We start from the raw sequence: 24,659 nt of genomic DNA on the forward strand, positions 1-24,659 counted from the left end.
TGGAATGTGGAGGGCTTAGCATTATATATCCTTTGCAAAGGGTGTGAAGGCAGAGTATGCTGTTATAACTCTCAGATTGTACTTTTGTGGTTGATTTATTTGTTTGTTTTCCACATATTGTGAACCTCTTAAGAGCAGTAAGTATAGATATCTTGCTCGTTTTGTGGTAGGGATTTTATCGTTCTATTTCTATTCCCTAGTACAATGCCTGGAACACAGGAGGCATGCAATAAATGTTTGAATGAATGAATGAAGACACTCTGCTAAGCATGCATATGTTTTGTCTTTTCACTCAAATTGGATTATTTCTATCAAATCTTGACAGCCAGATTGATTTAATCATGTTTCTCTTGTCTGGGCCTACTGAATGCTCCACTACTTGGTAGAGTTGATTGATAGGAATGACTGTGCTTCTACCAAAATCAATGATGCCTCCTAAGAGTAAAATCAGTGACCCTTGCTGCATCATTTTGAAGTTATCCTGGCAATGGTTCATGAATTTACTACTTATGTCACCTTGAACTTTCTGAAAACTCTTTATTTTTCCTCAGTCTCTGTTCACCATTTGTATTTTGCCAATCACACAGCATATAACATTATCATTTTTTTTAATCTAACTTACCTAGTACACGAGAAGATTTTTGAAACCTCCTTTTGTTAGAGAACATGTCTTTTTCATTGCTAAATTAAAAAAAAAAATTAGTCCTGGTCCTGCTGTGCAAAAAAACAGGTGCAAATTAAATATTTGTTGAATGAATGAATGAATGCCCAGATGAATGATTACTGTCCCTGGAGAACGTTTTCTGTGCACAGACTAGATCTTCTTTCCAGAATGGTGTCCCTATACACTGGCAACCATTGCTTTGCACTCAGCAGATCAGACCTGGCACCTTCTTCAAAGGACTATTGTTGGATCATAGGATCTGCACCACCTAGATGTGCTGAGAATCAGGAGCCCCGGGGATTTTATGTCCTCATTTTGGTAACTATAGCCAATGACTGAGGTGCAAGAGTGTGGAAGTCTAGATCTCTAACCTCAAGCCTGTACAAACTCAGCAGTGCCATTTATGCTCTAGAACTCCCTGTAGCTCAGGCTGAGTCCAGGACTTTGCCTGAATTGTACCCTTGATTGACTTATTTTTCTTTATCATGGTTCCCTGACTCTCTTGTAAGTTTTCTCTGAGAGTGCTTTCTTATTGTATTGCTTGTACCCTCAATCCTTTTCTTAAGGGTTTCTCCTTGGGAACTTCATTTAAGACATGGAATGTTTGTAAACAATGCCAGGGGCAGGGAATCCTAACAGTGCCTCTTTGAGTATCAAGTTCTATTTTAGATGTTCTTTCTTGATAGTTTCTGATTTTATACTACTGCCAGCCAAAGATATTGATGCTGCAAACTAAATTTAATATTTGATTTAGTTTTTGGAAGAGAAATTGTTTTGCAATTTTGGTCAATTAATTATAATCAAATTTGGTAAATACTTTGTTGAGTTACAGATCTTTCTAACATAATGTGAGAATGTATCTTCCTCTCCTTTCCTCTCCTTGATTTGATATACCTGTATTTTCTCTTCTTAGGCATGGGTAAGAAAGAGTTAATTATATAATTAACTTTTATGTTATGATTGAGTATGACTTTCTTTTTTTCCTCTATTGAATATAAATATTCATTTTGGTATACTGAGTAAACCATTTATTTTTCTGGCGATATGAAAGGGACACAAACTCCCTTATCTGTAAAATGGGATTGGAACTAATGTGTTTTAGAACTGAAAAGCACTTTAGCAACCAGCTGGTGGCCGACACCTTCATTTTATAAATGAGAATGTTGGAGACCCAAAGAGGTTAAGTGATTTGTTTAATATCACCCAGCTTGGCTAGTGGTAGAGCAGGACTAAAATCCAACTCCCAGGCTGCTGTGCTCTCTACTGCTTCCACAAAATACATATTTCTTATTCACAGAATTGATATGAGGATTAGGGACCACATCTGTGAAAAATAGATTTAGCCTTTGGAAAGAAAGATGCTGGATAGCTTTATGAAAGCTTTATGAAAACTAATCTCATTTTAACCTTTTCTGTACAATTGTTAGTTTTGTTCAGTTTTATGTTTCTCGCTTTAGGCTTTTTTTTTTTTTTTTTGGGCCAAGGACTAGATAATTTATGATGCTTGCTTTAAAAATCAATATTAGTATCCGGATTGTGTACATGAATTACTTTAGCTGAGTTTTGAAGCTAAGAGCAGTTGTGAACGGCCTTCCAGAATGATGACTGCTTATGTACATGAGTTTTCTATCCTTGCTTTGCATATTGGAAATAAGGACAGTTGATTAAAAATAAAAGGCAGCTCAAGTTATATATATATATGTTTTTTCCAGTCTGGTAATACTTCCAAAGCTTGATACAACATATCTTTAATACACCATGATTTTCTCTTCTGGGGAACCACTGTATCCTGCTTCTTTCAGCATAACCAGGGACCCATTATACTAATCCACCATACCTTCATATCTCTAGCAAGCATATGTAAGCGATAACTTTGAATATTTATTTGATGCAAGGTGTGTTAATCTTCCCTATGTCATCTTATAAACTTGAGAAAGTTGTGACTTGTTTGACTTGGTTACTTCGATTGTTTTAGTTGGGTTCTTTCAGGCACAGCAAGCTTTGATATATGAACAAGAATACTGTTTATTTTTTTTCTTTTTTTCCCCCATGTTTTTTGATGCATCATCTCTGTACATAATAGTGGGATTTGTTGTTACATTTTTGCACATGCACACAATATAACAAAGATTTAGGCCAATATCATTTCCCAGGGTTTTCCCCTTCCCTCCTTTCCCCTGCCGTCTTGTCCATTTTCTCTACTGTTTAATTTTTGTAGTATCTAAAGTGATTTGCGTAGATTCATATTTTCAGGGAAGATATAATTTGAGTACCAAAAGACTAAAGTCACCTTTATATATATTTCTAATTAGGTGCGATTGTATGCAAGACCTGATGCGATCAGAAGAGGATCCGGGGACTATGCTCTCCATATTACAAAGAGACTAATAGAATTTTATGAAGACTACTTTAAAGTGCCCTATTCCTTGCCAAAACTAGGTAAGAATTTTCTTGGTTATTTTATGGGACAGGCTCCTTGAAGGTAGAATTTCTTTAAAGACATCCAGGAGCATGAAAATTCAGAGGTTTATATTTTTAGAGATGATAAGCATAAAAAATAATTTCTTTGGAAGAGGTAGAATAAGATTTTATGTTTCTGGAGTCTTGCCAGTAAGTGCTCGTGGGAAATAAGAAAGGCATTATGTTAAATTTAGGATTCCAAAAGATGATTTGTTGAGTATGCCCCGTGGAGGGGTGCTTGCCAACATCACATTTAATCACCACAATTACCATGGAGGTAGGTAGGGCCAGATCATTGTCCATATAAGGGAATTGGGACCCAGGAGTGTTTCCATTCATCCAGAGAACTATTGAGTTAAGGAGCTGGGATTTCAGACGAGGTCTTGATTACTCCCAGAACTATTCAATATTTTACATGAAGAAGGAACTCATGGGCAGGATGTCCTGCCAAATTCTTGGTTGTCAGATCTTAATTAGTTACCCTTTAGATTGTTTTTGTTTGTTTGTACTTCTGGCACACAGTTACAGTAAATAGAATAAAAAGAAAAGAAAAACTTGGTAGTAATGGAAATCGTGTTCTCTGCAAACTTAGTTGCATTTCTTCCTTTTACAAAGGAAATGTGTTCAATACTTGTTGGTCAAATGAGTAAATGAATTAAGTTGTTACCCTAATTCAAATGGTGTGCTTTTGCCAAGGAGTGAGCCCTGATATTAGAAAGGGTATGTATATGTACTAGAAGTATTGAAGTTACTTTTTCTTCTCAGAAAACCTGATTTGGGATATTACATCAAACAGTCCTTTGTCCCCACCCCTCCATCCTTTTTCTTCCCAAGAGCATTTTTGATCAGGATCCACATACAAGGTATTTCTCATTGTAAAGAATAAAGTGTTTACTTGATCAAAAGTGTTAGTTTGAACCACAGGTTCTCCTCCCTGGAGAACTGGGCCTGTTTCATTAAGTACCTGCCTGCTGGGTAGCTTTATTGGTCTTACAATGAGTAGTTAGTTCAGAAAGCAGATAGAATGGTTGATATTGTTATCTATGGGGATGGCATACAATTTTAATGAGTTGTATTACAAAATTCTAAGGTCTTTTTTTTTTTTTGAAATTCTAGCTCCTAGAATCAATAGGTACATTTTTTTTTTAAATTTCAAATAGGATCTGTATTTTGCTTTGTTCTATTTTTCTTTTTCTATTTTCCCTTTTACATCTTCCTCCCTATTAGTATCTTTTTACACTGAAACCTCCCTGGTAGTCACCCAAGGCAGAAAGGAATACCTGACCTCATTTGCATGGGAGGTGACACTGTTATCTACTCCAGGTAAAACTGGCTGGGAACTGCTCAGCTTGACCCTAATGTAAAATTCACGAGTGCTTATGTTGCAAGTTCAGCAAGAGAAATAAAATGTGGATCTTTCTCTGTCTCCTTCAGACCAGTAATTAGCAGAAGAACTCAATTTATAACTTCGGGGGGTTCCATGTAACTGTCAGCTTGCAGCAGGAAGCATTTCTGTTCCTTTGCTTCACTCACAGCTGTGCCATAGCAGCCTTTCATCTGTAGAAAAGAGCTTTGTTCACCCTTATTGTTACGTGTTAAGCTACCTTATGGTGTATATAATTGAATGATTTGACTTACTCCCAGCATACGGCTTTATCTATCCAGGGGAGTTACCAAAGCCCATGGTGCTTTGTAAAATTTAAAGTTACACTTATTTTATATTTCTATAGATGCTTAGATCCATATATTAATGGACTCATAAGTGTGCCTTCTAAATACCTCCTATGTAAGATTCTGTAAGCACAGAAACATTTTGAGAAATCCTTATTTTCCATTGTATATTATTAATTCTATTCTAAGTGAATTCGATGGAAACCTACTCAAGTCTTTGTTAACGATTCCCAGAGATGTGTCCTAAATATTACCTGAGGCTGCATTGACCCTTCTCCCCTTCTTGCCTTCCCTCATTTATTCTGTAAACATTTGGTAAGTGCCTGCCACAGGCAATTTTCCATGCACCGCAGACACAACAATTAATAAGGTAGTAAAGATTCCTCCTTCCTGGAGCTTCCATTCTATCAGGTAGAGACAGACACTGAAGCAATAGTAGTATGTAAGGAATGTGGAGATAAGAGCCACCAAAAATAAAGTCACAATGGAAGATGAGGAAGTGTGTTGCATAGTTGGTGCAGGGAAGGCGCTGAGTGTTTCACATGTGCAATCATAGAGGGCTTCATTGCAAAGTTTTTTGAATGAACAACTCAAGGCAATGAAGTAGAAAATCCAGTGGAAATAATGGGACAAGGACTATAGACAAAGGGAACCAAGTGCCTAGACTCTGAGATGAGAGCTTTCCTGGGGTCTCTGAGGGACACAAAAGACAAGTGGGACTATAGCAGAGTCAGGGTGAGAAGTCCATGCTGAGGTCCAGGCATAATGGTCAGGTGGCAGATTAGGCAGAGTCAGCAGGCAGTGGAAGCACAGTGGCTTTTTCTCTTTTTCTTTCTTTCAGTTTTTTCTGTTTTGAGCAGATGCATTATATAATCTGGTTTATGTTGTGAAAGGCCATTCTTATAGCCGGGTTGAGAACACACTACAAGGCAATGATTCTCAGTGGTAGGGCAATTTTGTCCCTCAGGAGCCCTGTCTGGAGCCATTTTTGTTTGACACAGCCTGGATGTGGGGAGGGTTAGGTGTATATTACTAATATTTGGTGGAAAGAAGCCAGGGATATTGCTAACCATCATAAAATTCATAGGATGCACAGGATAGCCTTTTAGAACAGGAGTTATCTAGCCCAAACTGTCAATAGTGCTAAGATGGAGAGACCCTGATATAAACTGGGGAGGGATGGAAATCAGTTAATAGACCAAAATTCAGGGGAATGATAATTGCTGCTTGGACTAGGATGCTAACAGTGAGGTTGTCAGAAGGGATTCAATTCTGGATATATATTAGAAGTAGAAACAATAGAATTTACTGATAAGTAAGATGTTGGATGTAAGAGAAAGAGGGACATCCAAGATGACTTTGAGGTTTTTGATCTGAGAACTAGAAGGATGCTATTGCCATTTGCTGAGACAGAAAGATTATGGAAGGGGATAATTTTTGAGACTGTCAAGCCTATTAAACATTTAGGTGGCACCTTGATGTTTGTATGAAATTCAGGTGAACAATTGAATTTATAAATATGGAGTTTGGATGAGTAATCTGGCTAGAGATATATATTTGCCAGCATATTATGGTATACAAAGCTGTAATACTGGATGGGATTGCAAGACAGTGAGAGATTAAAAGAGAATATAAGCAAAGAGGTTCTGATCCAGTGTTTTCAGGTTAGAGAAACACTAGGGAAACCAGGAAATTGTGATATGCTGGGTATATAGGGAATAAAGCATTAAAAACAACAACAAAGAAGTTGTGGTAGTCCAGTTAGATTAGGACTGAGAATTGACCTTCACTGATGTTAGTGGGAGAGTAAATGCTGATGCTTGTTGTTAGGATGATAATTTATTCTCCTTGTTACATAAAAAATATTTCTGTATCAAAAGCAACCAGTGTACACTGTCTGAGGATTTGTTTTCAAATCTCTAAATTAGGTAATTAAAACTTTTTGTATGAGGTTTTCAGAGATTTTTTGCTTCTTGGTGTTGAATTGTATGAGAGGCACAGTCTACTTGATACAGTACAGCCAGCCTTTCCATATCTGTGTGCTTTATTTTCATGAGAACTCTCAGAGGCATGGAGTGCTACTTTACAAGAAGGTTGTTGTAGACACATACAGAATTAAGTTAACTTTCTTCTTATTCCCCTACATATTGACAACAACAATAACTATGTTTGTGTTTATAGAATGTGAGTTACTCTTAAAGGGCTTCATACGTTCTAATCCATTTAGTCTGTCACAACTTTCTGAAGGAATACCTGTTATTTTCTAATTTTCCAGATGAGAAAATTTAGGGATTCAGTGACTAGGTAATGTGGGCCGATCACACAGCAGGAATTAGTGGGTTTGAAATTGAAACCCATACTGTCTGATTCCAGGATCTTTCGATTCTACTGAAACAGATTCCAGAAATTTTGAGAATCCAGAAATTGTATGTAGATCACCTTAATATGGATAATCTATTGTTAGAAGAATAATGTAATAGCTATTTCTGTTAATATTAATACACAGTGTGCTCAGTGTCAGAGCAGTTGCCTAGCATGTGTGAGGCCCTGGATTTGACCCTTAGCACCACATTAAACAAACAAATAAATAAATAAAGGCATTCTGTCTATCTACAACTACAAAAATAATTTTAAAAAGTAATACCCAGTCTTTGCAGAAAATTCAGAAAGTTAAAAAGATATGACGAAGCACATCTTATAATTTGTAATTTCATGAACCTGAAGACGTATTTAAGTGTTGCAAATGTGTTTTCATCATAGATGCTCTATAAGTTAATTAGGTGGCAGATAGAATGACTGATAAAATATTTTGTTACTCTATTTAGATTTCAATTAATTATGGCAAATAGTTTTCAGTTTCCTTTTGCTGCTACTCTGTAATTTGTAAATCAATGTTTTGTAAAGGAGTTTGCTTGATTGCTGCTTTTCAAGACACTGTGCTTTTATGGTGCTTTTATGAAGAATTCATTACTTACCTGGCATAGAGCTGGGATTGTAGAGGGAGAACAGGTGTTTTGTAACAAGAATTTCTGCCCTCAAGGAGATTGTGCTTTTGTTGAGGAGAGAATAGGATATTTATAGGAATGAATGGATTAGAGAGTTACACAGTATAGAATGTAATCAAGCACTATAGTTTTATAGGGTAAATATTTAATGCCATGTTAAATTAAGAGTGTGGGATCACTATACAATGCTGTAGGCACAAAATGTACTTAAAGTGAAGTCTTATCTTTACCTGAGTCTTAGCAAAAGAGGCAGGGATTTAATTGGAGGTGAAAAAAGGGGAGAAGGGTCATTTTGAGCACTGTGTACAGAGAAAGCCCATGTATACTTTGGGCTGTCTGTATCACATGGAAGGGTCAACATTTTTGTGTCAAGGAGTTGATAAACTATAGGATAAATTGTTTTATTAGAATTTAAGAATAAGAGACTTGCTTGAATGATTGATTTTTCTTTGGCCATAATCTGAATTTTTATTGTAGTGTTGATGACAGTGATGATGATAATTTACTATTTGCAAATAGTAAGGGTTCTTATCAAACATTTATGTCTGAATGTACTACATATAAATATATTTAAAATATGTTAGTGATACTTTCCTAAATTTTTATGAAATATTTGTATTGACTGCTAAACATTTTATCTTCTATTGTTATTTGTTTTAAATTAGCATTATTATTTTAATTAGTATTGATATAGTTATTATTTTTAACTTGAGGTGACAAGTATATAATACTATTTCACATTAATTGTACTTCTCATAGTTGGGTTTTTTGAGACTTCTCTTGATGTTTTCTAAGGTATGAGTTTTTTGCCTTGCCTTTTATTTAGTAAATACTGAATGCCAGGTAAATGTTTTATCAGTGGTCTCAAATGACATTGCTTTTTAAAATAAAATTTTGGGGGGCTTTTTATGTAGTTTGATCTAATCTGTATAATGCAAATTCACTACCCAGGTGCTTCCTTTAACCCGAACTCCTGAAAATATTTAATATTACACAGGAGCTTTTCAATGTGTTAGTTTTTGTGGAAAGTAAAGTAAGGATCTCTCTGGGTTTGTGTTACTAGTACCTTCTTCAGGAATAAGACCCAGCAGCACTTTCCCTTGGAATAAATTTCTTCAAATGACTATCTTTCCTCCTCTCTTTGGAATTCAATAAATATAGTCTCTCCCTATTTGATTAAGATATTTATTCTTTTAAATTTTTATTTATTTTTTGTCTCTGGGAATGAAACCCAGGGGCGCTTAACCACTGAGCCACATCCTCAGCCCTTTTTATGTTTTATTTTGTGACAGGATCTCACTAAGTTGCTTAGGGCTTCACTCAGTTCCTGAGGATGGCCTTGAACTTGTGATCTTCTTGCCTAACCTTCCAAGATGTTGGGATTACAAGCATGTATCACCATGCACAGCAGATAATTTATTTTTGAAAAGTCCTTCATCTGGTTATTTTCTTATAAACCAAAAGAATAGTTATCATTTCTTTCAATGTAAAATATTTTTATGTATCCCTAACCCCACGGTGGCAAATATTTATGCTAAAAAACACCAAATATAATAAAATAGACACAGTTATTTCAATATTTACAATTATTTTTAACACAATTTAACAAGGCATTTTATTCCTTCATTAATTATTCCATAATATGGCCATTTAGCTGTTCTTGTTAAGCTATTTTGTAGCTATTACATGCTGTATACTTCCAAGACAACGCTAGCCAACAACAACAACAACAACAACAACAAAATATATATATATGATACCCAATGTTTATGATATTTAACCACTAATGCAAAAAAAGAAAGAAACAGAACATTAACAACAAAAGAAATCAATGAAAACAACGCATGTTAGTAGGAAAGATACATGAGATTATTACGACTATATACAAGCAGACCACAAGTCTACCAAGTAGAGAATTTAATGCAACAGAAACTAACTGTAAGAACAAATTAACTAATTAATTCAGCTAGCATTTATTGAGTAGTTACTATGTAACACTGTATTCAGCAATGATAATAAGTGATCTCTTTCATGAGATGCTTAAAAACTAGTCCAAGAGAAGTTTTGAAGATTGTTTTGCTAGCTTGAATATATTGCTAATATTTAATTTGCTTACTGCCCTCCTCCCCACTTCTGAGTCTCAGACCTGAACAACTTTGGACTCACACATGAGCATTTTTCACAAATTCAACCAAGGTGTTAACTTGATCAGGACATATTTATAAAGAGGCCTCCATGCTAATTGTTTTATATATTCTGACAGATATATTTGGCTTTTAAGTTAAAAAATAAGTATTTCCAGTATTTTCATATTTAGTCTGCATAAGCTTTGTGCTTTATGCTTTGCTTTCTGTCCTGTAACTGTGGATGGATTGGTGTTGCTGTGATAACAGACAGATCTTCCTTTGGTGGTCCATCCCCTCACACCTGCTTGATCACATCATTGCAGCAGTTCTCTGTTTTCTCTCCCAAATCTTCAATTTTCCCTCTTTATTGGATCTTTTCCTATCCACATTAGAAATATGATGCTATTTCTCTCACTGGACCACACACATGTATACTCACTCGAGCTACCAAGTCATTTCTCTCTTTCCTTTTACAGCTAAACTGCTTGAAAGGATGGTCTATGTGCACCGACTCCCATTTCTCTCATTCCCTTGTGTCTTGCATGTACTGTACATCAGGCGTTTGTCCTCAACACTATCCTGAAGCTTCCCAAGTTTAATAACTCTTCTGCACTCCTAAACCCAATGGTCAGTTCTCAGTCTTCATCTTAAGCTGTCAGCAGTGTCTGACAGAATTGTTCTCCCCAGCTCCTTGGACACAGTTTTTTGTTTGTCTTTCAGGACAACACATTTTTCTTTATGTTTTTCTCCCTCCGACTCACTGGCCTGTCCTGCTTAGGCCTTTTTCTTTTTTTCTTTTAACTTCTCTAGCTGAAACATACTTGGGTACTGCAGGACACGGGTTTTGAGTCTCTTCTCTTTTTACTTACATTGATGGTGACCTCCTTTGGTGACCTCATCCAGCTTCTGTGGCTGATGCTGGGATTTCTAAATGTACACCTCAGACTTGGTTCTCTGTCCTCAACTCCATAATTTTACATTCCACTGACATCTGCATCTGAATGATGTGGGAAGAAAATACCCAACATATTTCTGGTTTCCCACTGCTTTTTTTTTCTGCTAATTTAGCAACACTTTTAAATTTCTTTCATATAAACAAGGATATTTTCTTGTATAGCTCCAGTAAAATCACGAAAACAGAACACTTGATATTACAAATCTATAGTCTATATGAAAATATTATCAGTTATCCTCATTACACCCTTTATAGTTGTAGCTCCCCCTGGTTCAGGATCCAATCTGGGGACACACATCCCATTTGACTTCTATAACTGTTTAGTCTCTTGTTCAGCAAGCGCTTCTTGCCTACTTTTCTTTCATAGTCTCATAGTTATTACAGAAAGTATTTGAATTGGTTTGTCTGAGGAATCCTTGTCATGAGATGCAGGTTATGCATTTTAGCAAGAAGACCACACTACTCTTCCACAATCAACAAGACTTCTGTGGCTCAAAAGGTTTGGGGATTTCTCCCCATATGTAAGCAAGCAAGCAATTCTGGAGTGTTCTCTAATTCAAATATAACATTATCTATCTGGAGTCAGTGCCAGATTCCACAGGTGAGGGGCTCGGACCTCAGAATTGCAGCCTTCCTTCAGATACTAAGCAAAAGCCCTAGGTTGTTTTTCCTGTACTTCTGTAACAGGAGTTCCCATAATGCTCTTCTCCAGTTTGATTACTTTGCTTGAGTGGCTCCCAGAACTCAGAGAAATAATTAAGTTAACATTTATCAGTTTATTATAAAGCACATTACAAACGACACAGAAGAAGAGATGTATGGGGGTGCATGGGGTAAGGGGTACAGAGGATCCTTGCCTTCTCTTGGTACACTATCCTCCAGGAACCTCTACATGTTCAGCTATCCTGAAATACCTGAACCCTGTCCCTTTGGAATTTTATGAATATTTTATTGAATACACATAACTGAATCATGGACAACCATAAAGAAGTGCAATTGGACAAAAAGGGCCTATTCCAAAGCTGATAGACTGGGAGAAGAATCTAATAAGGAATTTCTGTCTAGATTCCTTTTGGCTTCTCTGTGTAGCATTCCTTTCTTTGTGGTATGGTGCTGGGCCCCTTCTTTAGAAAGTTCTTATGATATCAGACAAGTAGGTCAGATAATTTTTTATGGTTAATTCCAAGGCAGAAAAGTGGGATAAGATTAGATTTTCTATGACTTGCCTTGGGAAAGAGGAATCCTAGTTTCCATGAACTGTCATGGAGAGGAAGTTTGGAGCCAGGATTCATAACAACAACCCAAATATGTACATCATAGTCTTGCAGATATTTAGTAAGTATATTAACATTCTCAAATCTGAATTCTAGGTTGAGTCACTATCTTGCTCTTTTCCTCATCTCAGTAAAGGGCAGCTTCATCCCTTTAAAAATCATTTAGATAAAAAAACTATGGACTATACATGCAAATTATCAATGAATTCTTTTGGCTCCACATTCTAAATATATTCAGAAAGGGATCACTTCTCATCATTTCCATAGTTACTCCTTTCTTTCCAGCTATGATGGAACTTGAGTCAAGCCAGAATGAAATTTGAAGTTAAAGTGGTATGAAAACATAAGATCTTGGAATTGGCAGATACTACCCGACTTATGATGGTTCAATTTCTAATATTTTACTTCCAGATGGGGTAGAAGCTATATGTACCCAGTAGCAACCATACTTGGAATTTTGATCTTTACCTGCTCTAGCAATACTCAGTATGATATTTTCTTGAGTTGTTGGACAGTAGCAGTGAGGTGTGGCTCCCAGCCAGTCATGTGATTTTGAGTGCAAACAACCAGTAGTCTACAGTGTACTGTGTTGCTACGCTACGACGTTCTGTAGGTTAGGTGTCCTAAGTACATTTTCAACTCAAAATAGACTTTTGGAGAATTGAGGCTGTAGATCAGTGGCAGAGCACTGGCCTAGCATGTGTGAGGCACTAGGTTCAATTCTTAGCACCACATAAAAATGAAACAAATAAAATAAAGGCATGCTGTCCATCTACAACTATAATTTTTTTTAAAAATAGGCTTTTGGGGATATACCCCATTGTAAATCAAAGAGCATCTGTACAGAGTTCTTGTAATAGATGTTGGGTTTAAACTGGTAATGTTGTTCACCTACTCAGAGTTCCGATGGCTTCACATTACTCATGGAATGGAACCCAGAGTTCTTCCCATGGCTTGGAAGAGGCTTTGTGATCCAACCTCATCTATTTCTTCTTCCCTACATACTCTCTGTTTCAGCTGCTCTGTCCTCCTTGAGTGTCTGTAAGGCAGGAAACATGCTCCAACCCTGGGCTTTTCTACTGGTTCTTCCCTCAGGATAGAGCACTTTTCCTTTAGTTTTATGCATAGCTGAAGTGCTACCTCCTGCAGGGAGGTCTGCCCTGACCCCCACTTAAACTGTTGCCAAGGTGATCACTTCCCTGATTCATTTTTTCCCATAGTACTTTTAGTATCTTACCTACTATGTATTTATGTATTATTTATTGTCATTAATACCTGAATTCAGCCTCTCCCCCGTCTTGTGAGCTTTCTGAGAACTCACGTTTTTTATGTTCAGTGCTCCAATTCCCCAAGTAAGCACTAGATAAATGCTTGTGAATGAATGAATGACTAATCCTCCACTCCTTCCTGTTTTAGCCATTTTCACCACATAGGAGAGGAAGAAAGAAAAGACAAAGCGTTGCTTGCTGTGTAAATGAAATAAAACATGATTTTTTTTTAACAGAAAGAACAAATAATAGTGATGAGCCTTATAAACTCCCAGGAAATCTCCTTTTGGATAAATACAAATGAAAGGATTGAAAGATGACTTAGCTATGGGCCACTTTCTCATTAAAGATCCACATAAGGGAGGTGTTGGTGAAAAATGTGTGAGCTGGTTCCTGGAAGAAGTAATAAGGTTTTGGTTTATTATGACGGCATTCTAATGGCAAGGCTATTAGGAAGTTACTCTCTGTACCTGGGAGGTTTTTGCAATCTGAAAATAGAATAAGTATCTGTCTATTAGTTCTATTCCCATTTGTTATTCTTTGAAATAAGAACAACATTTTTTCATGTATTTGTATTTGTTGAAAACTTGTTAGATACTAGATACTATTCTAGGTACTAGAAAATAAGCAGTTAATGGAAGAGACAGCAATCCTCTCATTTGGCTTAAATTTAATGGGAGAGGCATATAGATATTCACACAGAATTACAGTTATAATTAGAAAGTGATAACTGCTATGCATAAAGTAAAAGAGAGAAGAAAGTGTTGTGAATGTTGGTAGAGGGGAGAGAGGTTTGCAGTTTTGAGAGAACAGTCAAGAGATGCCTGGCTGAAATGGTGGCATTTGAGTCCAAATCTGAAAGCAAGAGGAAACCCTGAAGAGGTGGGAGACTGGCTTATTGGAGAAACAGCCAGTTTCTAGAAGCAGAGTGATGGAGATTAGGGTGACAGGAAGTCTTCAAGGTGACTGTGCCAGATGGTGAAAGATCCTATGGGCTGGCCATTGAAGGTCATGTACTTTAGTTTTGAGCAGAGGAATTGTTCTGGTCACCTTGTGCTGTCATAGTAAAATACCAGAGTCTGGGTGGTTTAAACAACAGGAATTTGTTTCCCACAGTCCTGGAGGCTGAAAATTCAAGATCAACTTACCAGTCTGTTCAGGATTTTCTTCCTGGATCATAGATGGCAGCATTTTTGTGGTGTTCTGTTATGGCAAAGAGATGGCATGTTCTATGATGTTCAAGCAGAGTAGGTACCACTACCCCAAATACCCTTGCCATCATTAAGCTTCTCCAGAGACCCCCCACCACAGTTGTTCTTGTTAACAAAATATCAGTCAAGATCTCTACAAAGGGGCTCAATGTGTTAGATGCCCTATTTCCTGTTGCTGTGCACTGTCTTAGAAAAGCTTAGTTTGGCCTTGGATCTCTGACTATTCTAAGAAATGGGACAATAGGCACCTTCTGAGAACTCAAAAAAAAATTACTTTAATGTAGACCCCTGCAAAAGTGAACACACCTCTAAGCTCTGCCTCCAACCACTGTGTATAAAGTTCAAAGAATTTCTGAAATCTTGGTTCAGAGGAAGAATTCTTAGGCAAGAGCCACCACTGAACTCTGCAATCAATAAAGCTGCTTCCTAAAAATTCCTCAGTGTCCACCCTCTTCTGTCCTACTTCAGTGTGTCTTCTACTGCCTCTTCTTTTTTCCCCCTGGGGCCTCTTATATGCTAAGCAGACATTCTACTGCTGAGCTACATCCTCAGCCCCTTGATGCCTTTCTTCTTACTAGTTCTTAATCTCATCATGAGAAGCCCTGCCCTCATGACCTCATGTAAACCTAATGATCTCCTAAGAACCTATCTCTAAATACCGTCATGCTGGGGTTATGGCCTCCATATAGGAGTCTTTTTTGGGGGAGGCACAATTTAGTCCATAGCAGGTGCCCTCTGGTGTGACTTACATTTTTAAGGGATCACAATGACATGTCATGTAGAATAGACATTTGGGGGATGGGAGACAAGGATAAAACAGAGAAGCCACTGCATTCAATCAAGCAATGTTTGGATCAGACTGGTAGGGGTGGAGGTGGTAAGGAGAGGGCAGATTCTGGATATATTTTGCTAGGAGAACCAACAAAACTTGCTGTTTTATGACAGGACTTCAAATGAAGTCTTGATGTGGGTTCCTCTTGACTAGAGTTTATAAGATTATGACAAGCTTGAAAAACTATAAGGGTTTATTTTGTTTTTCTTTTGGGTTCACTTTCTTGTGTAGCTACAGTGAAAAAGAGAGATCTTATAATTCCTTCTCTCCTTCTTGGTTATTTGAAATTAACATAGCAAGATAAATAATTTGTATTTTCCAAACAGAGCAGCTGTATTTAGAACAAAATAATGGTTGCAATAATCCTTCTCTTGAAGTGAATTGCTTCCTTCACTGGCCATTGGTCAATCTGGAGTTAATTATAGCAAAAATGGCAATCCACAGCCCTGGAGAAAAGGAGGAACATTTCATTAAAGTCTAGCTGGGGATTACTGCTGACAGAAGCACTGCCAATCAGGCAATTTTAAAAGAAAGGTGACCATTCCTATCAACTTTAGAGCTAAAATAGCTTATATTGAGATCAAAAGGTTTTTTTTCATATTAGCTTCATTTCCAGAAACTGAAACTGAGGGATAGTTATGTAAATTAGGGTTAAGCATATAAAAGTGAATTAAAACAAAATGCTCTATAATAGAGAAATAGCAGTATACATTTTTCTTGTTCCTTTTTTCCAGTGTTGTTGTGACAGTGCTTTTTATCCAATTCAGAACTTTTCAGATGTTCCCATTGTAAAGATATGCAGTAATTACTTATTGATTGATTATAATTTCTAAGGTGGAGGAACCGTGAATGGTTATCATAATCAGAGTATCATCCCTTACCTTTGGCATTAAGGCTTTACGATCTTATCAGATAATGAAGGGTAATAAAAATCCTTGCTGATGAAGGGTAATAAAAATCCTTGCTGTAAACTGGAATTTCTGCTTATAATTTTGTTGTTGTTGTTGTTGTTGGAGTGAGAAGCAGAGGTGCCTTTGTAACCTGAATGAGGAGTACTTATTTTCTTCATTTATTTGTCTGGGAGGATAAACTCATTGTAGGAGGTGAGTCTTCAGCCAACTATATAAAACCCAACTTGGAAGGATGCTGAGAGATTACTGTACGAAAAAAGAATCTTATGAGAAAGGTTCAGGGATAGGATCATTTTGAAAATTATTTTCATTTTTATTATTTTTAAACTTATGGCTTTATCCATCATGACACTTGTGAGGGAGACGAGGGGATCGAGGAGTTAGACTAAAACTTTTTTGAGAGATTTTAAATGGAAAATGTACTCCAGGTTCACCTTTTAGTCTTAAAACCTTTTATTACTATCTTTGAGAATTTTTCTACTGCTGCTGCTTATGTACTTTGAAATGTAAAACAGACTGAAGTGTAAAACAAACCTTCCCTGTAAGGGAGGTTGTGATACACAAGCAGTGCAAATTCAATATGGTAGTTGTAAATGAAGCCTTCAGGGCATTTCTGAAGCTTTTTAAAGGGTAATTTTGAAAGAGAGGGTGTCCCAAAAGCCATTTTTCAGTTGGAAGAATTTTAATGGTTTATAACATAGATTTACTCTTTATTGGCTTTATTTTTTTTCCTTATGGCTTCTGTTTTCATATGGGAAATAATTTATGAATAACCTAGAGTATGTCTTAAACAGCATAGAATATGATGTTTTCTAGCTTTTAAATTGTTTGGTGATTCTTTTTATTTTACAAACTGAAAAATATTCACTAAGCCATAAAATAATTGGTAGGTTGATAATGCTTAGGATCGTTTAGCTTCTTAAATACATTAAGATATACTTTGTCAATTTTTATTAATATTAATAAAGCTAGCCATTAAGTGGTGTGAAACTTGATGAGCCAAGCTCCTCTAGTGAACTAAACCAATACTCTATATCTGTAGCAAAAATTTGGGGACATTTTCTTATATATATTGTAATGGACTGAATTGTGCTTCCCTAAAGTTTGTATGCTAAAGCTCTAACCACCAGTGTAGCTGTATTTGAAAACAGAAGGTAATGAAGAGAAAATTGGGAGGTAGATGAAGTTAAATGAGGCCATTATCATGAGTTCCTAATCTGGTAGAATTTATAAGAGAAACCTCTTTCTATCATGTGAGGACACAGTAAGAACTTGCCGTCTACAAGTCAGGAAGAGAACCTTCACTAGAACTTGACCATTCTGGCACCATGAACTTGAACTTTCAGCCTCCAGAACTGTGAGAAAATATATTTCTGCATTTAAGCCACCTAGTCAGTGGTATTATGTTATGTCAGCCGGGCTAATTAATACACCCAGTATGAGCTTGGGTCATTTTCAATACTGTTTGTTTAGATTTATGGTGGGATAAGTTAAGATATGGTGAAAATAAAGACTGTGGCAACCACTTAAATTGTTCAGGACTTTTTGGCACAATCCTGTTTTGTCCAAATTAATTTGATCATTTAAGAAGAAATTATTGATTTACATCCTTAAATATCTTTTACTCTATATCATTCTTCCTTCTTAGCTGTAGTGAAAAAATGTGTGATTGGAAAGAATTTTGATTATGTTAAAGAAGCCTTCATAATTGATATTATAGTAGTCATCAACCTTTCTCCATAAAGGTCCAGAGAGAAAATATTTTCATCATTGTTAACTATGCCATCTTATTATCACTCATCAACTCTGCCATTATAGCAAGAAAGCAGCCATAGATGGATGAACATGGCTGTTTTCCAATAAAATTTATTTATGTAGTCAGATGGCTGGTCAGATTTGGCCCATGGGCTGTAGTTCACTGAACTCTGCATTATACTATGATTTCTTTAGTTCAACAATACAAAAATTTCAAGCCCTGCAAAGCTCCTTAATATGGATTAAAAAGATATTTTATGTACACATGGGACTCAAACTGAACTAGCATGTTGAAAATAACTAGTACCACTTTGCTCTTCTGAAGGGTATCCATTTGCTCAGAAGTATGTAGAGAGTATACATGTTAATGAAATTAACATTTTGTATTGATAAATGATAACTATCTCTTTTTAATGTACAGTTTATAAATACATAAATTTATTAATGCCTATATTTTAAAATGATATAGTGTATACTCGTATACAAGCTAGTTTATATATGCTGATTGCATATTCATGTTCTACATGTTCTACATTCATTTCCTATATTATACTCCAGTGAAGACTTTATGTTGATTTGCTCACATGATTTATTTCACATTCTCACCTGGAATGAATAATGCCTAGAAACTTTAATTATTTCTCTCAGGGTTAATGCACCCACTTTCTTCTGTACCCTCTAATAATCATTTAAATTAAGGATGAAGATAGTAGGGGATAATGATCATAGAGCCATTTGAATCAGGTAATTGGCCTTGAATTTCATATATATAAAAATAGATATTATTTTTATTTATACCAGGCTTTTACTCAGTGCTGAGTTCACCAAGGCCCATGTGGGTGCCATTGCCATCCACATCAGCCCTACAGGAAGGTGGCCCTCACATTGTGATAGTTATCCCTGACAAGTGGTGGCAAGGTTAAGGAGAGGAGAGTTCATAAGCAAACAGCCACTCTTAGGGCACATATAACATGTTCAGATTCTGTCACATTTTTAAACCTAGCAAATGGCAAAATGGAAGATTTGTTCTACAGTGTCAGATTTGTGTATCTGTTGTCAAACCTATCAGTCACTGAAGATTTAAGATAAAGAAAACTACAAATAAATGATCACAAGGAAGAAAATATGCTGATTCTCATTCTTTGATGGTGGTTGATTTATTTTGCTCAATATAATGTTATGTTATAGTTGACATGGTGTTCTGTATTGAATCTAGAGAGTTAATCTTAGAATGTTAAAGTCAGATGGGCACTATGTCACAGTATCATGAAGACGTTACTATGAATTTCATGAAAATATTAAAACTTGCTGTCGATAAGCCTGTTTTTTCTTGGGATAATAGAATCATGCTTATCTGTGAGACTCATGAACACACACACACATACACACACAAATACACACACACATATATATATTCATGAAATATATAAATATATCATAAATATTGATGTCTATATTTTACGATGTAGATATATATACATGTCTATGTGTATTGCTATATACATCTTTTTTCCCTTCAAAAATAAATCTTTACAGATCTCATGCATTTGATTCTCTAATGCTTTGTTGAGAGAGAATGAGTGGAATAAAATTATAATTAGTAATTATAAATGTACAAACCTGCCATATGTGAACATACTTTAGTCATGGTATATACTGAGATTGGCAAAAGCTTAAGAAATATATTTTAGACAGTTAGTTATGTTTGCTTGAAGACCATTAACTATTATCAGGCTCACTTGAATATGCTTAATTTAAATTTTTTAATAGTCACCAGGGTGTAGTAAATGGAGCAAAACAAAATTTTCTGAATTCTGAATTTTAAACATGGAGAAACTTGGTTAGTAGTCTACACAACAGTAGATTCTGAAGATGCCATTCTCCATATGTGTCAGGGAAATCCAGACAGCAACAAGTATTCTTGGAGCAACCTGTACTCTTTCTGCTTCCCAACACCATAACAAACTGCCTAAGAGATCAGTATAAAGAAGAAAGTCATAATCACATTTATTGGCCTTCCCTGAGAGATGATCAATTCTGTTCAACTTCATCAGCATCATAATCCCAGCACCTCAGAGCACATCTCATCACTTTGGAGACTTTTTCATATATCTATGTATGCATTCTATAATGAGATTTCAATTCATTTCTGTTCCAGAGTTTTCTGTTTTTTTTTTTCCTTGTGACACTCTGTATCATTAGCAATTCCCCTTAGTCCTTCACTTCCTTCCTGAATGCTTTATTTACCTTTTAACTCTGATTGAAACTCATCTCTTGAGGACACTTCTTTCCCTGTGGTCTCTCAGGTGGGGGGTCATTTTTATTTCACACCCTACAACTTCCAAGCCTAGCAGTGTAATAGGGGTCATCCACATTGTTTAGAGTTATTTCCAGGTTAATATTTCTCTTCACCTTCTTCCTAAAAACCCTGCCTGAGTGGATACAAGTTAGTTGAGCCTACTGCTTCCTCATCTTGGTTGAGTTCATCTGCTGTTGCCTCTCAGGAATTACATTTTACAAAATGATATTTTTAAATAAAAATTTTGATTGACAAAAACTGTACATATTTATCATGTATGACATGATGTTTTGAGATATGTATCTATTATGGAATGCCTAAAGTGAGCTAATTAATATATATATTATTTCACATACTTATTTTTGTGGTGAGAACACCTAAAATGTACTCTTAGTGATTTTTAAGAATACACTACATTGTTATTAACTATAGTCACCATGTTTTGCAATAATTCTTCTGGATTTATTCCTCTTATATAATTGAAACTTTATATCCTTTGAGCAACTTCTACCCAACCACATTCCAAATGATGTTTTATTCAAGACCCTGAAACACGGACCTTCCATAACTCTTCCCTCATTCTTCTTGGAGGCTTAGTGTCCACACTAATGATCCTTCCAACACTCTTAATCTCCTATTGATCTTCTTTCTTGTCCCATTGTCCTTGGTTATACTCTGGGCCTTGTTGATTCCCCCAAGGGTGCCACTTGGTAACATTTTCATTTCCAGCTTCTTAGCCTCTACTTCGGCCTCCTGCCCTCACAGTCTTTTTTGTTCTAGTTTTGCTTCAACAGGTCACCACGCTCCTCCTCCTGTCATCACCAACCCTTTTAGTCCCCCATATGTTCATGGTCATGATTACTCTCATAATCCTCCACCCCATTTCACCCTGGTTCAATGGTTTAGTGTATCATTGAATCTTTCCTTTTGTCTTTGCTTCTATCGTCAACTCTTTTGTCCCTCTCTCACCATTCACACACGTGACAACCTCTACCCTAGTTTAATCCCACTCCATGCCCATTCTGTGCCTGCATAGACTGAATCATGGTATTCATTTTAAATTTATGACTACAGAGTCATGTGAGCCCTTAATGCTATGCAGTCATCATTCCATATTCTTGTAATCATTTTGTTTCCTGTCCTGCAAGACAAAATCTTACATCTTTGTTCTTCTCAAATCTAGGATACTTTTCCTCTTTTTGGTCTCACTAGTGAACTATATCCTTTTTTCACTTTTTAAAAAGTGAGCATTCAGAAGTGAATTTCCTTCTCTCATCCACCTGCAGCTGTGCTCATATACCTCTCATTTCCTTTGTTGCAATGGTTGAAGTTTCTGTACACCTGTGTTAGGTCACCTCCTTCACCCTCTGGTTGATTTTAGGACTTTGTTCTTGGAATTACCCCGGGTTTTCCCTCTCCTCTCAGATTTTTTTTTTAAACAAAACAAAAACTTCAACATACCCTGCCTTAAACAAATAAAAATTTCCTGTGTTTGACTGACCCTCTAGCTGTGATTTCTGTGTTCCCATTTATAGCATTTTTTGCAGTGTTTTCTGCACAATCTCCCCCCACCCCTCTCTCTCTCTCTCTCTCTCTCTCTCTTTCTCTATCTCTACCTCCCATCATGCTTTGAGCCACACTTTAATCAGGTTGTGAGTGTTCCCTCCTCGAATTTCACTAGCATCTTCCTGCTTCACCAGATAGTCTTTCTGAGTCTTCTTTCCTGGGTCCTTCTTATTTTATCAATATTTATATATTGGACACTCCATGAATTGAATCCTTGCTTTCTTCTTTTCTCTCCTGAGTCTTTCCCTAGGTTTGTTACCCAGTACTATGGCTTTGAGAGGGCATCTGTTTGCTGATGCATTTATACTTCCTGCCTTGATATCTTCAACTCTGTTCTGCACACACCCCTTTCATAGAGCACTTGTTTGTCTCATCAAGTTTACTCTCTCCTCCATCTTCATTTTAGTAAATGGTAGTCCCATGCATGAGCTTGCTCAGGTAAAACACTCAAGAGTCAGCCTTGATTCTTTTCTTCTGTATACCCTTTATGCAATCCATTAGAAAGTCCCCTGGCTTCCACTTTTCAAGATATATCCTATGTGTTACTTACGCTTCCCATTTGTGCTGTTACTTCAAGTCATCAAGTCACCATTTTCTTCTTCCTGCGTTACTGAAGTAGCCTCCAAATGATTCTCCCTGCTTAATTGCATTCTTGTGACATTTCCATCTCCTATTCTGTTGTTCAAATGACAACCAAGAGGAACGTTTCAAAAATTTAAATCACAGTATATCAGTTTCTCCATCTATTTTTTCCCTATCAAATTTAGAACAAGACCTCACATCTAACTTTGAGGACCTTTACAGTTGGATCCCTGGTACCTTTCGTAGCTAACCCATCCTTCTTTGCTTCTTTATCACTGTTTGTAAGTTCTTACTCTTATTTGAATGCATCACTTTCGTTCCCCCCTTAGAAATTTTGGATCCTGCTTTATATTGGGGGTGGGACGAGTAAGCTATTCTCTGATGACCTATCAAAAGTAACTATCCATTAGACCCTGAGATCCTGTCTTGTCTTTTCTTTATAGAATTTCTTTTATATCTTTTTATTATGTGCTTTGCCATTCATATAGTCAAGTCTGCTTCAATTGAAAGTCACATGAATGCAAGGATTTTATCTTATTAACTGTTTGTCATGGTTTGGATCTTGAATATCTTCCTGAGGCCATGTGTTGAAAGCTTGGCTAGCACCTGTGGTGCTGTTGGGAGGTGTGGAATCTTTAGGAGGTGGGGTCTAATGGAAGGAAGTAGGTCTTGAAATGAGTGTTGGGAACCTGACTCCCCCTCTCTCTCCTTGCTTCCTGGCTGCCTTGAGGTGAGCATCCTCCTTTACCCTTTGTTGCCACTGTGATGTACTGTGCTGCTGTAGGCCCAAAGCAACATATTCAACCAACCATGGACTGACACCTATGAAACGGAGCCAAATCCTTCTTTACTCCTTTAGGTAAAGAACTTGTCACAGTGATGAATATCTGACTAACACACCATGCATCATGTTATAATTCTTTCCACATGCTTAATAAATGTGTACTGCATAAGTAAATTACTGAAATACCAGTTTTTTATTCCAAATTAACCCCAGTTTATTTTTTAAAGTTTCTGAAAATCTGGACAACTTTTCAATAAATGAACAGGATCCAATTTTTAAAAAATTAAATCTTATTTGGAGCCCCAATGCAGAAACAAGCAGAGCTTCTATGGTTAAAGGGTAAAGGGGTCTCAGGATTGATATAATATCCCTACTATATCTATCTCCAGAAGGTACAAATTGAAATATTACATATTTAATGCTAATAGAGACATTTTCACTAGTCCAAGCTCGAGAGATGTTTCCAAATTAATAGAAAAATTAAAACTCTAAGAACTACCCAGAGGCGAGTTTTAGAAATATCTTCATACAGTGGCTTAGGAAAATCTTCCAAACATGAGATTATTGAGTTTTCAAGAGAAGAATATATAATTCTTACTGGGAAAAGTATGAACAATTTGATCCAGCAAATGGAGCATTTTCCAATTTCTGGAATAATCTCATCTTAAATTTTATAATTTTTTATTTAACAACGATTATAAGTTGCTTGAAGTAACAGCACAAATGGGGAGAATCCTGTGCTACTTATGAAAGTATAAGGCATAGGGATAATTTATTTATTACATTATTCACATAAGGACATAAATGTCAATGTTATAAGTTATATTTCTTTCTAAGAAACAGATTTTTATCATGAAAAATAATATAGACCTTGGAAAAAGCTAAAATTTGCTTGCAGAAAATTCAAAATTAAACTCAGTTTATAATTGATGAGACATAGATGTTGCAAAAATAGTTTTGTCTCTCTGGTCTTAGATGATTCCTGAACAAGTTTAATTTAAACACTATTTTTTTTCTAATTTTTTTTAGAGAGAGAGAGAGAGAGAGAGAGAGAGAGAGAGAGAGAGAGAGAGAATTTTTTTAATATTTATTTTTTAGTTTTCAGTGGACACAACATCTTTATTTTACTTTTAAGTGGTGCTGAGGATAGAACCCAGTACCCCGCATATGTCAGGCAAGCACGCTACTGCTTGAGCCACATCCCCAGCCCCTTCTTCTAATTTTTTATTAAGATGTGACCTTTTGTGACTTTAGAAAATAGGCAACATTTTAGAAAGGAAGTAAACTTTCAATGAT

General features: G+C 36.2%; 1 protein-coding gene across 1 annotated transcript in view; it reads left to right on the forward strand.

Moving 5' to 3' along the window:
* TRHDE (thyrotropin releasing hormone degrading enzyme) overlaps positions 1-24,659 on the forward strand; it is a gene marked incomplete at its 5' end in the record, with an annotated part of 371,592 nt that overhangs the window by 89,532 nt on the left and 257,401 nt on the right. Inside the window, one exon of the mRNA XM_081311312.1 lies at positions 2,977-3,103. Coding sequence (XP_081167438.1) covers positions 2,977-3,103 — 127 coding nt within the window. The remainder of the gene's footprint in view (positions 1-2,976; positions 3,104-24,659) is intronic.

Source organism: Spermophilus citellus (assembly GCF_964194105.1).
Source record: "Spermophilus citellus genome assembly, chromosome: 10".
NCBI classification, from domain to species: domain Eukaryota; kingdom Metazoa; phylum Chordata; class Mammalia; order Rodentia; family Sciuridae; genus Spermophilus; species Spermophilus citellus.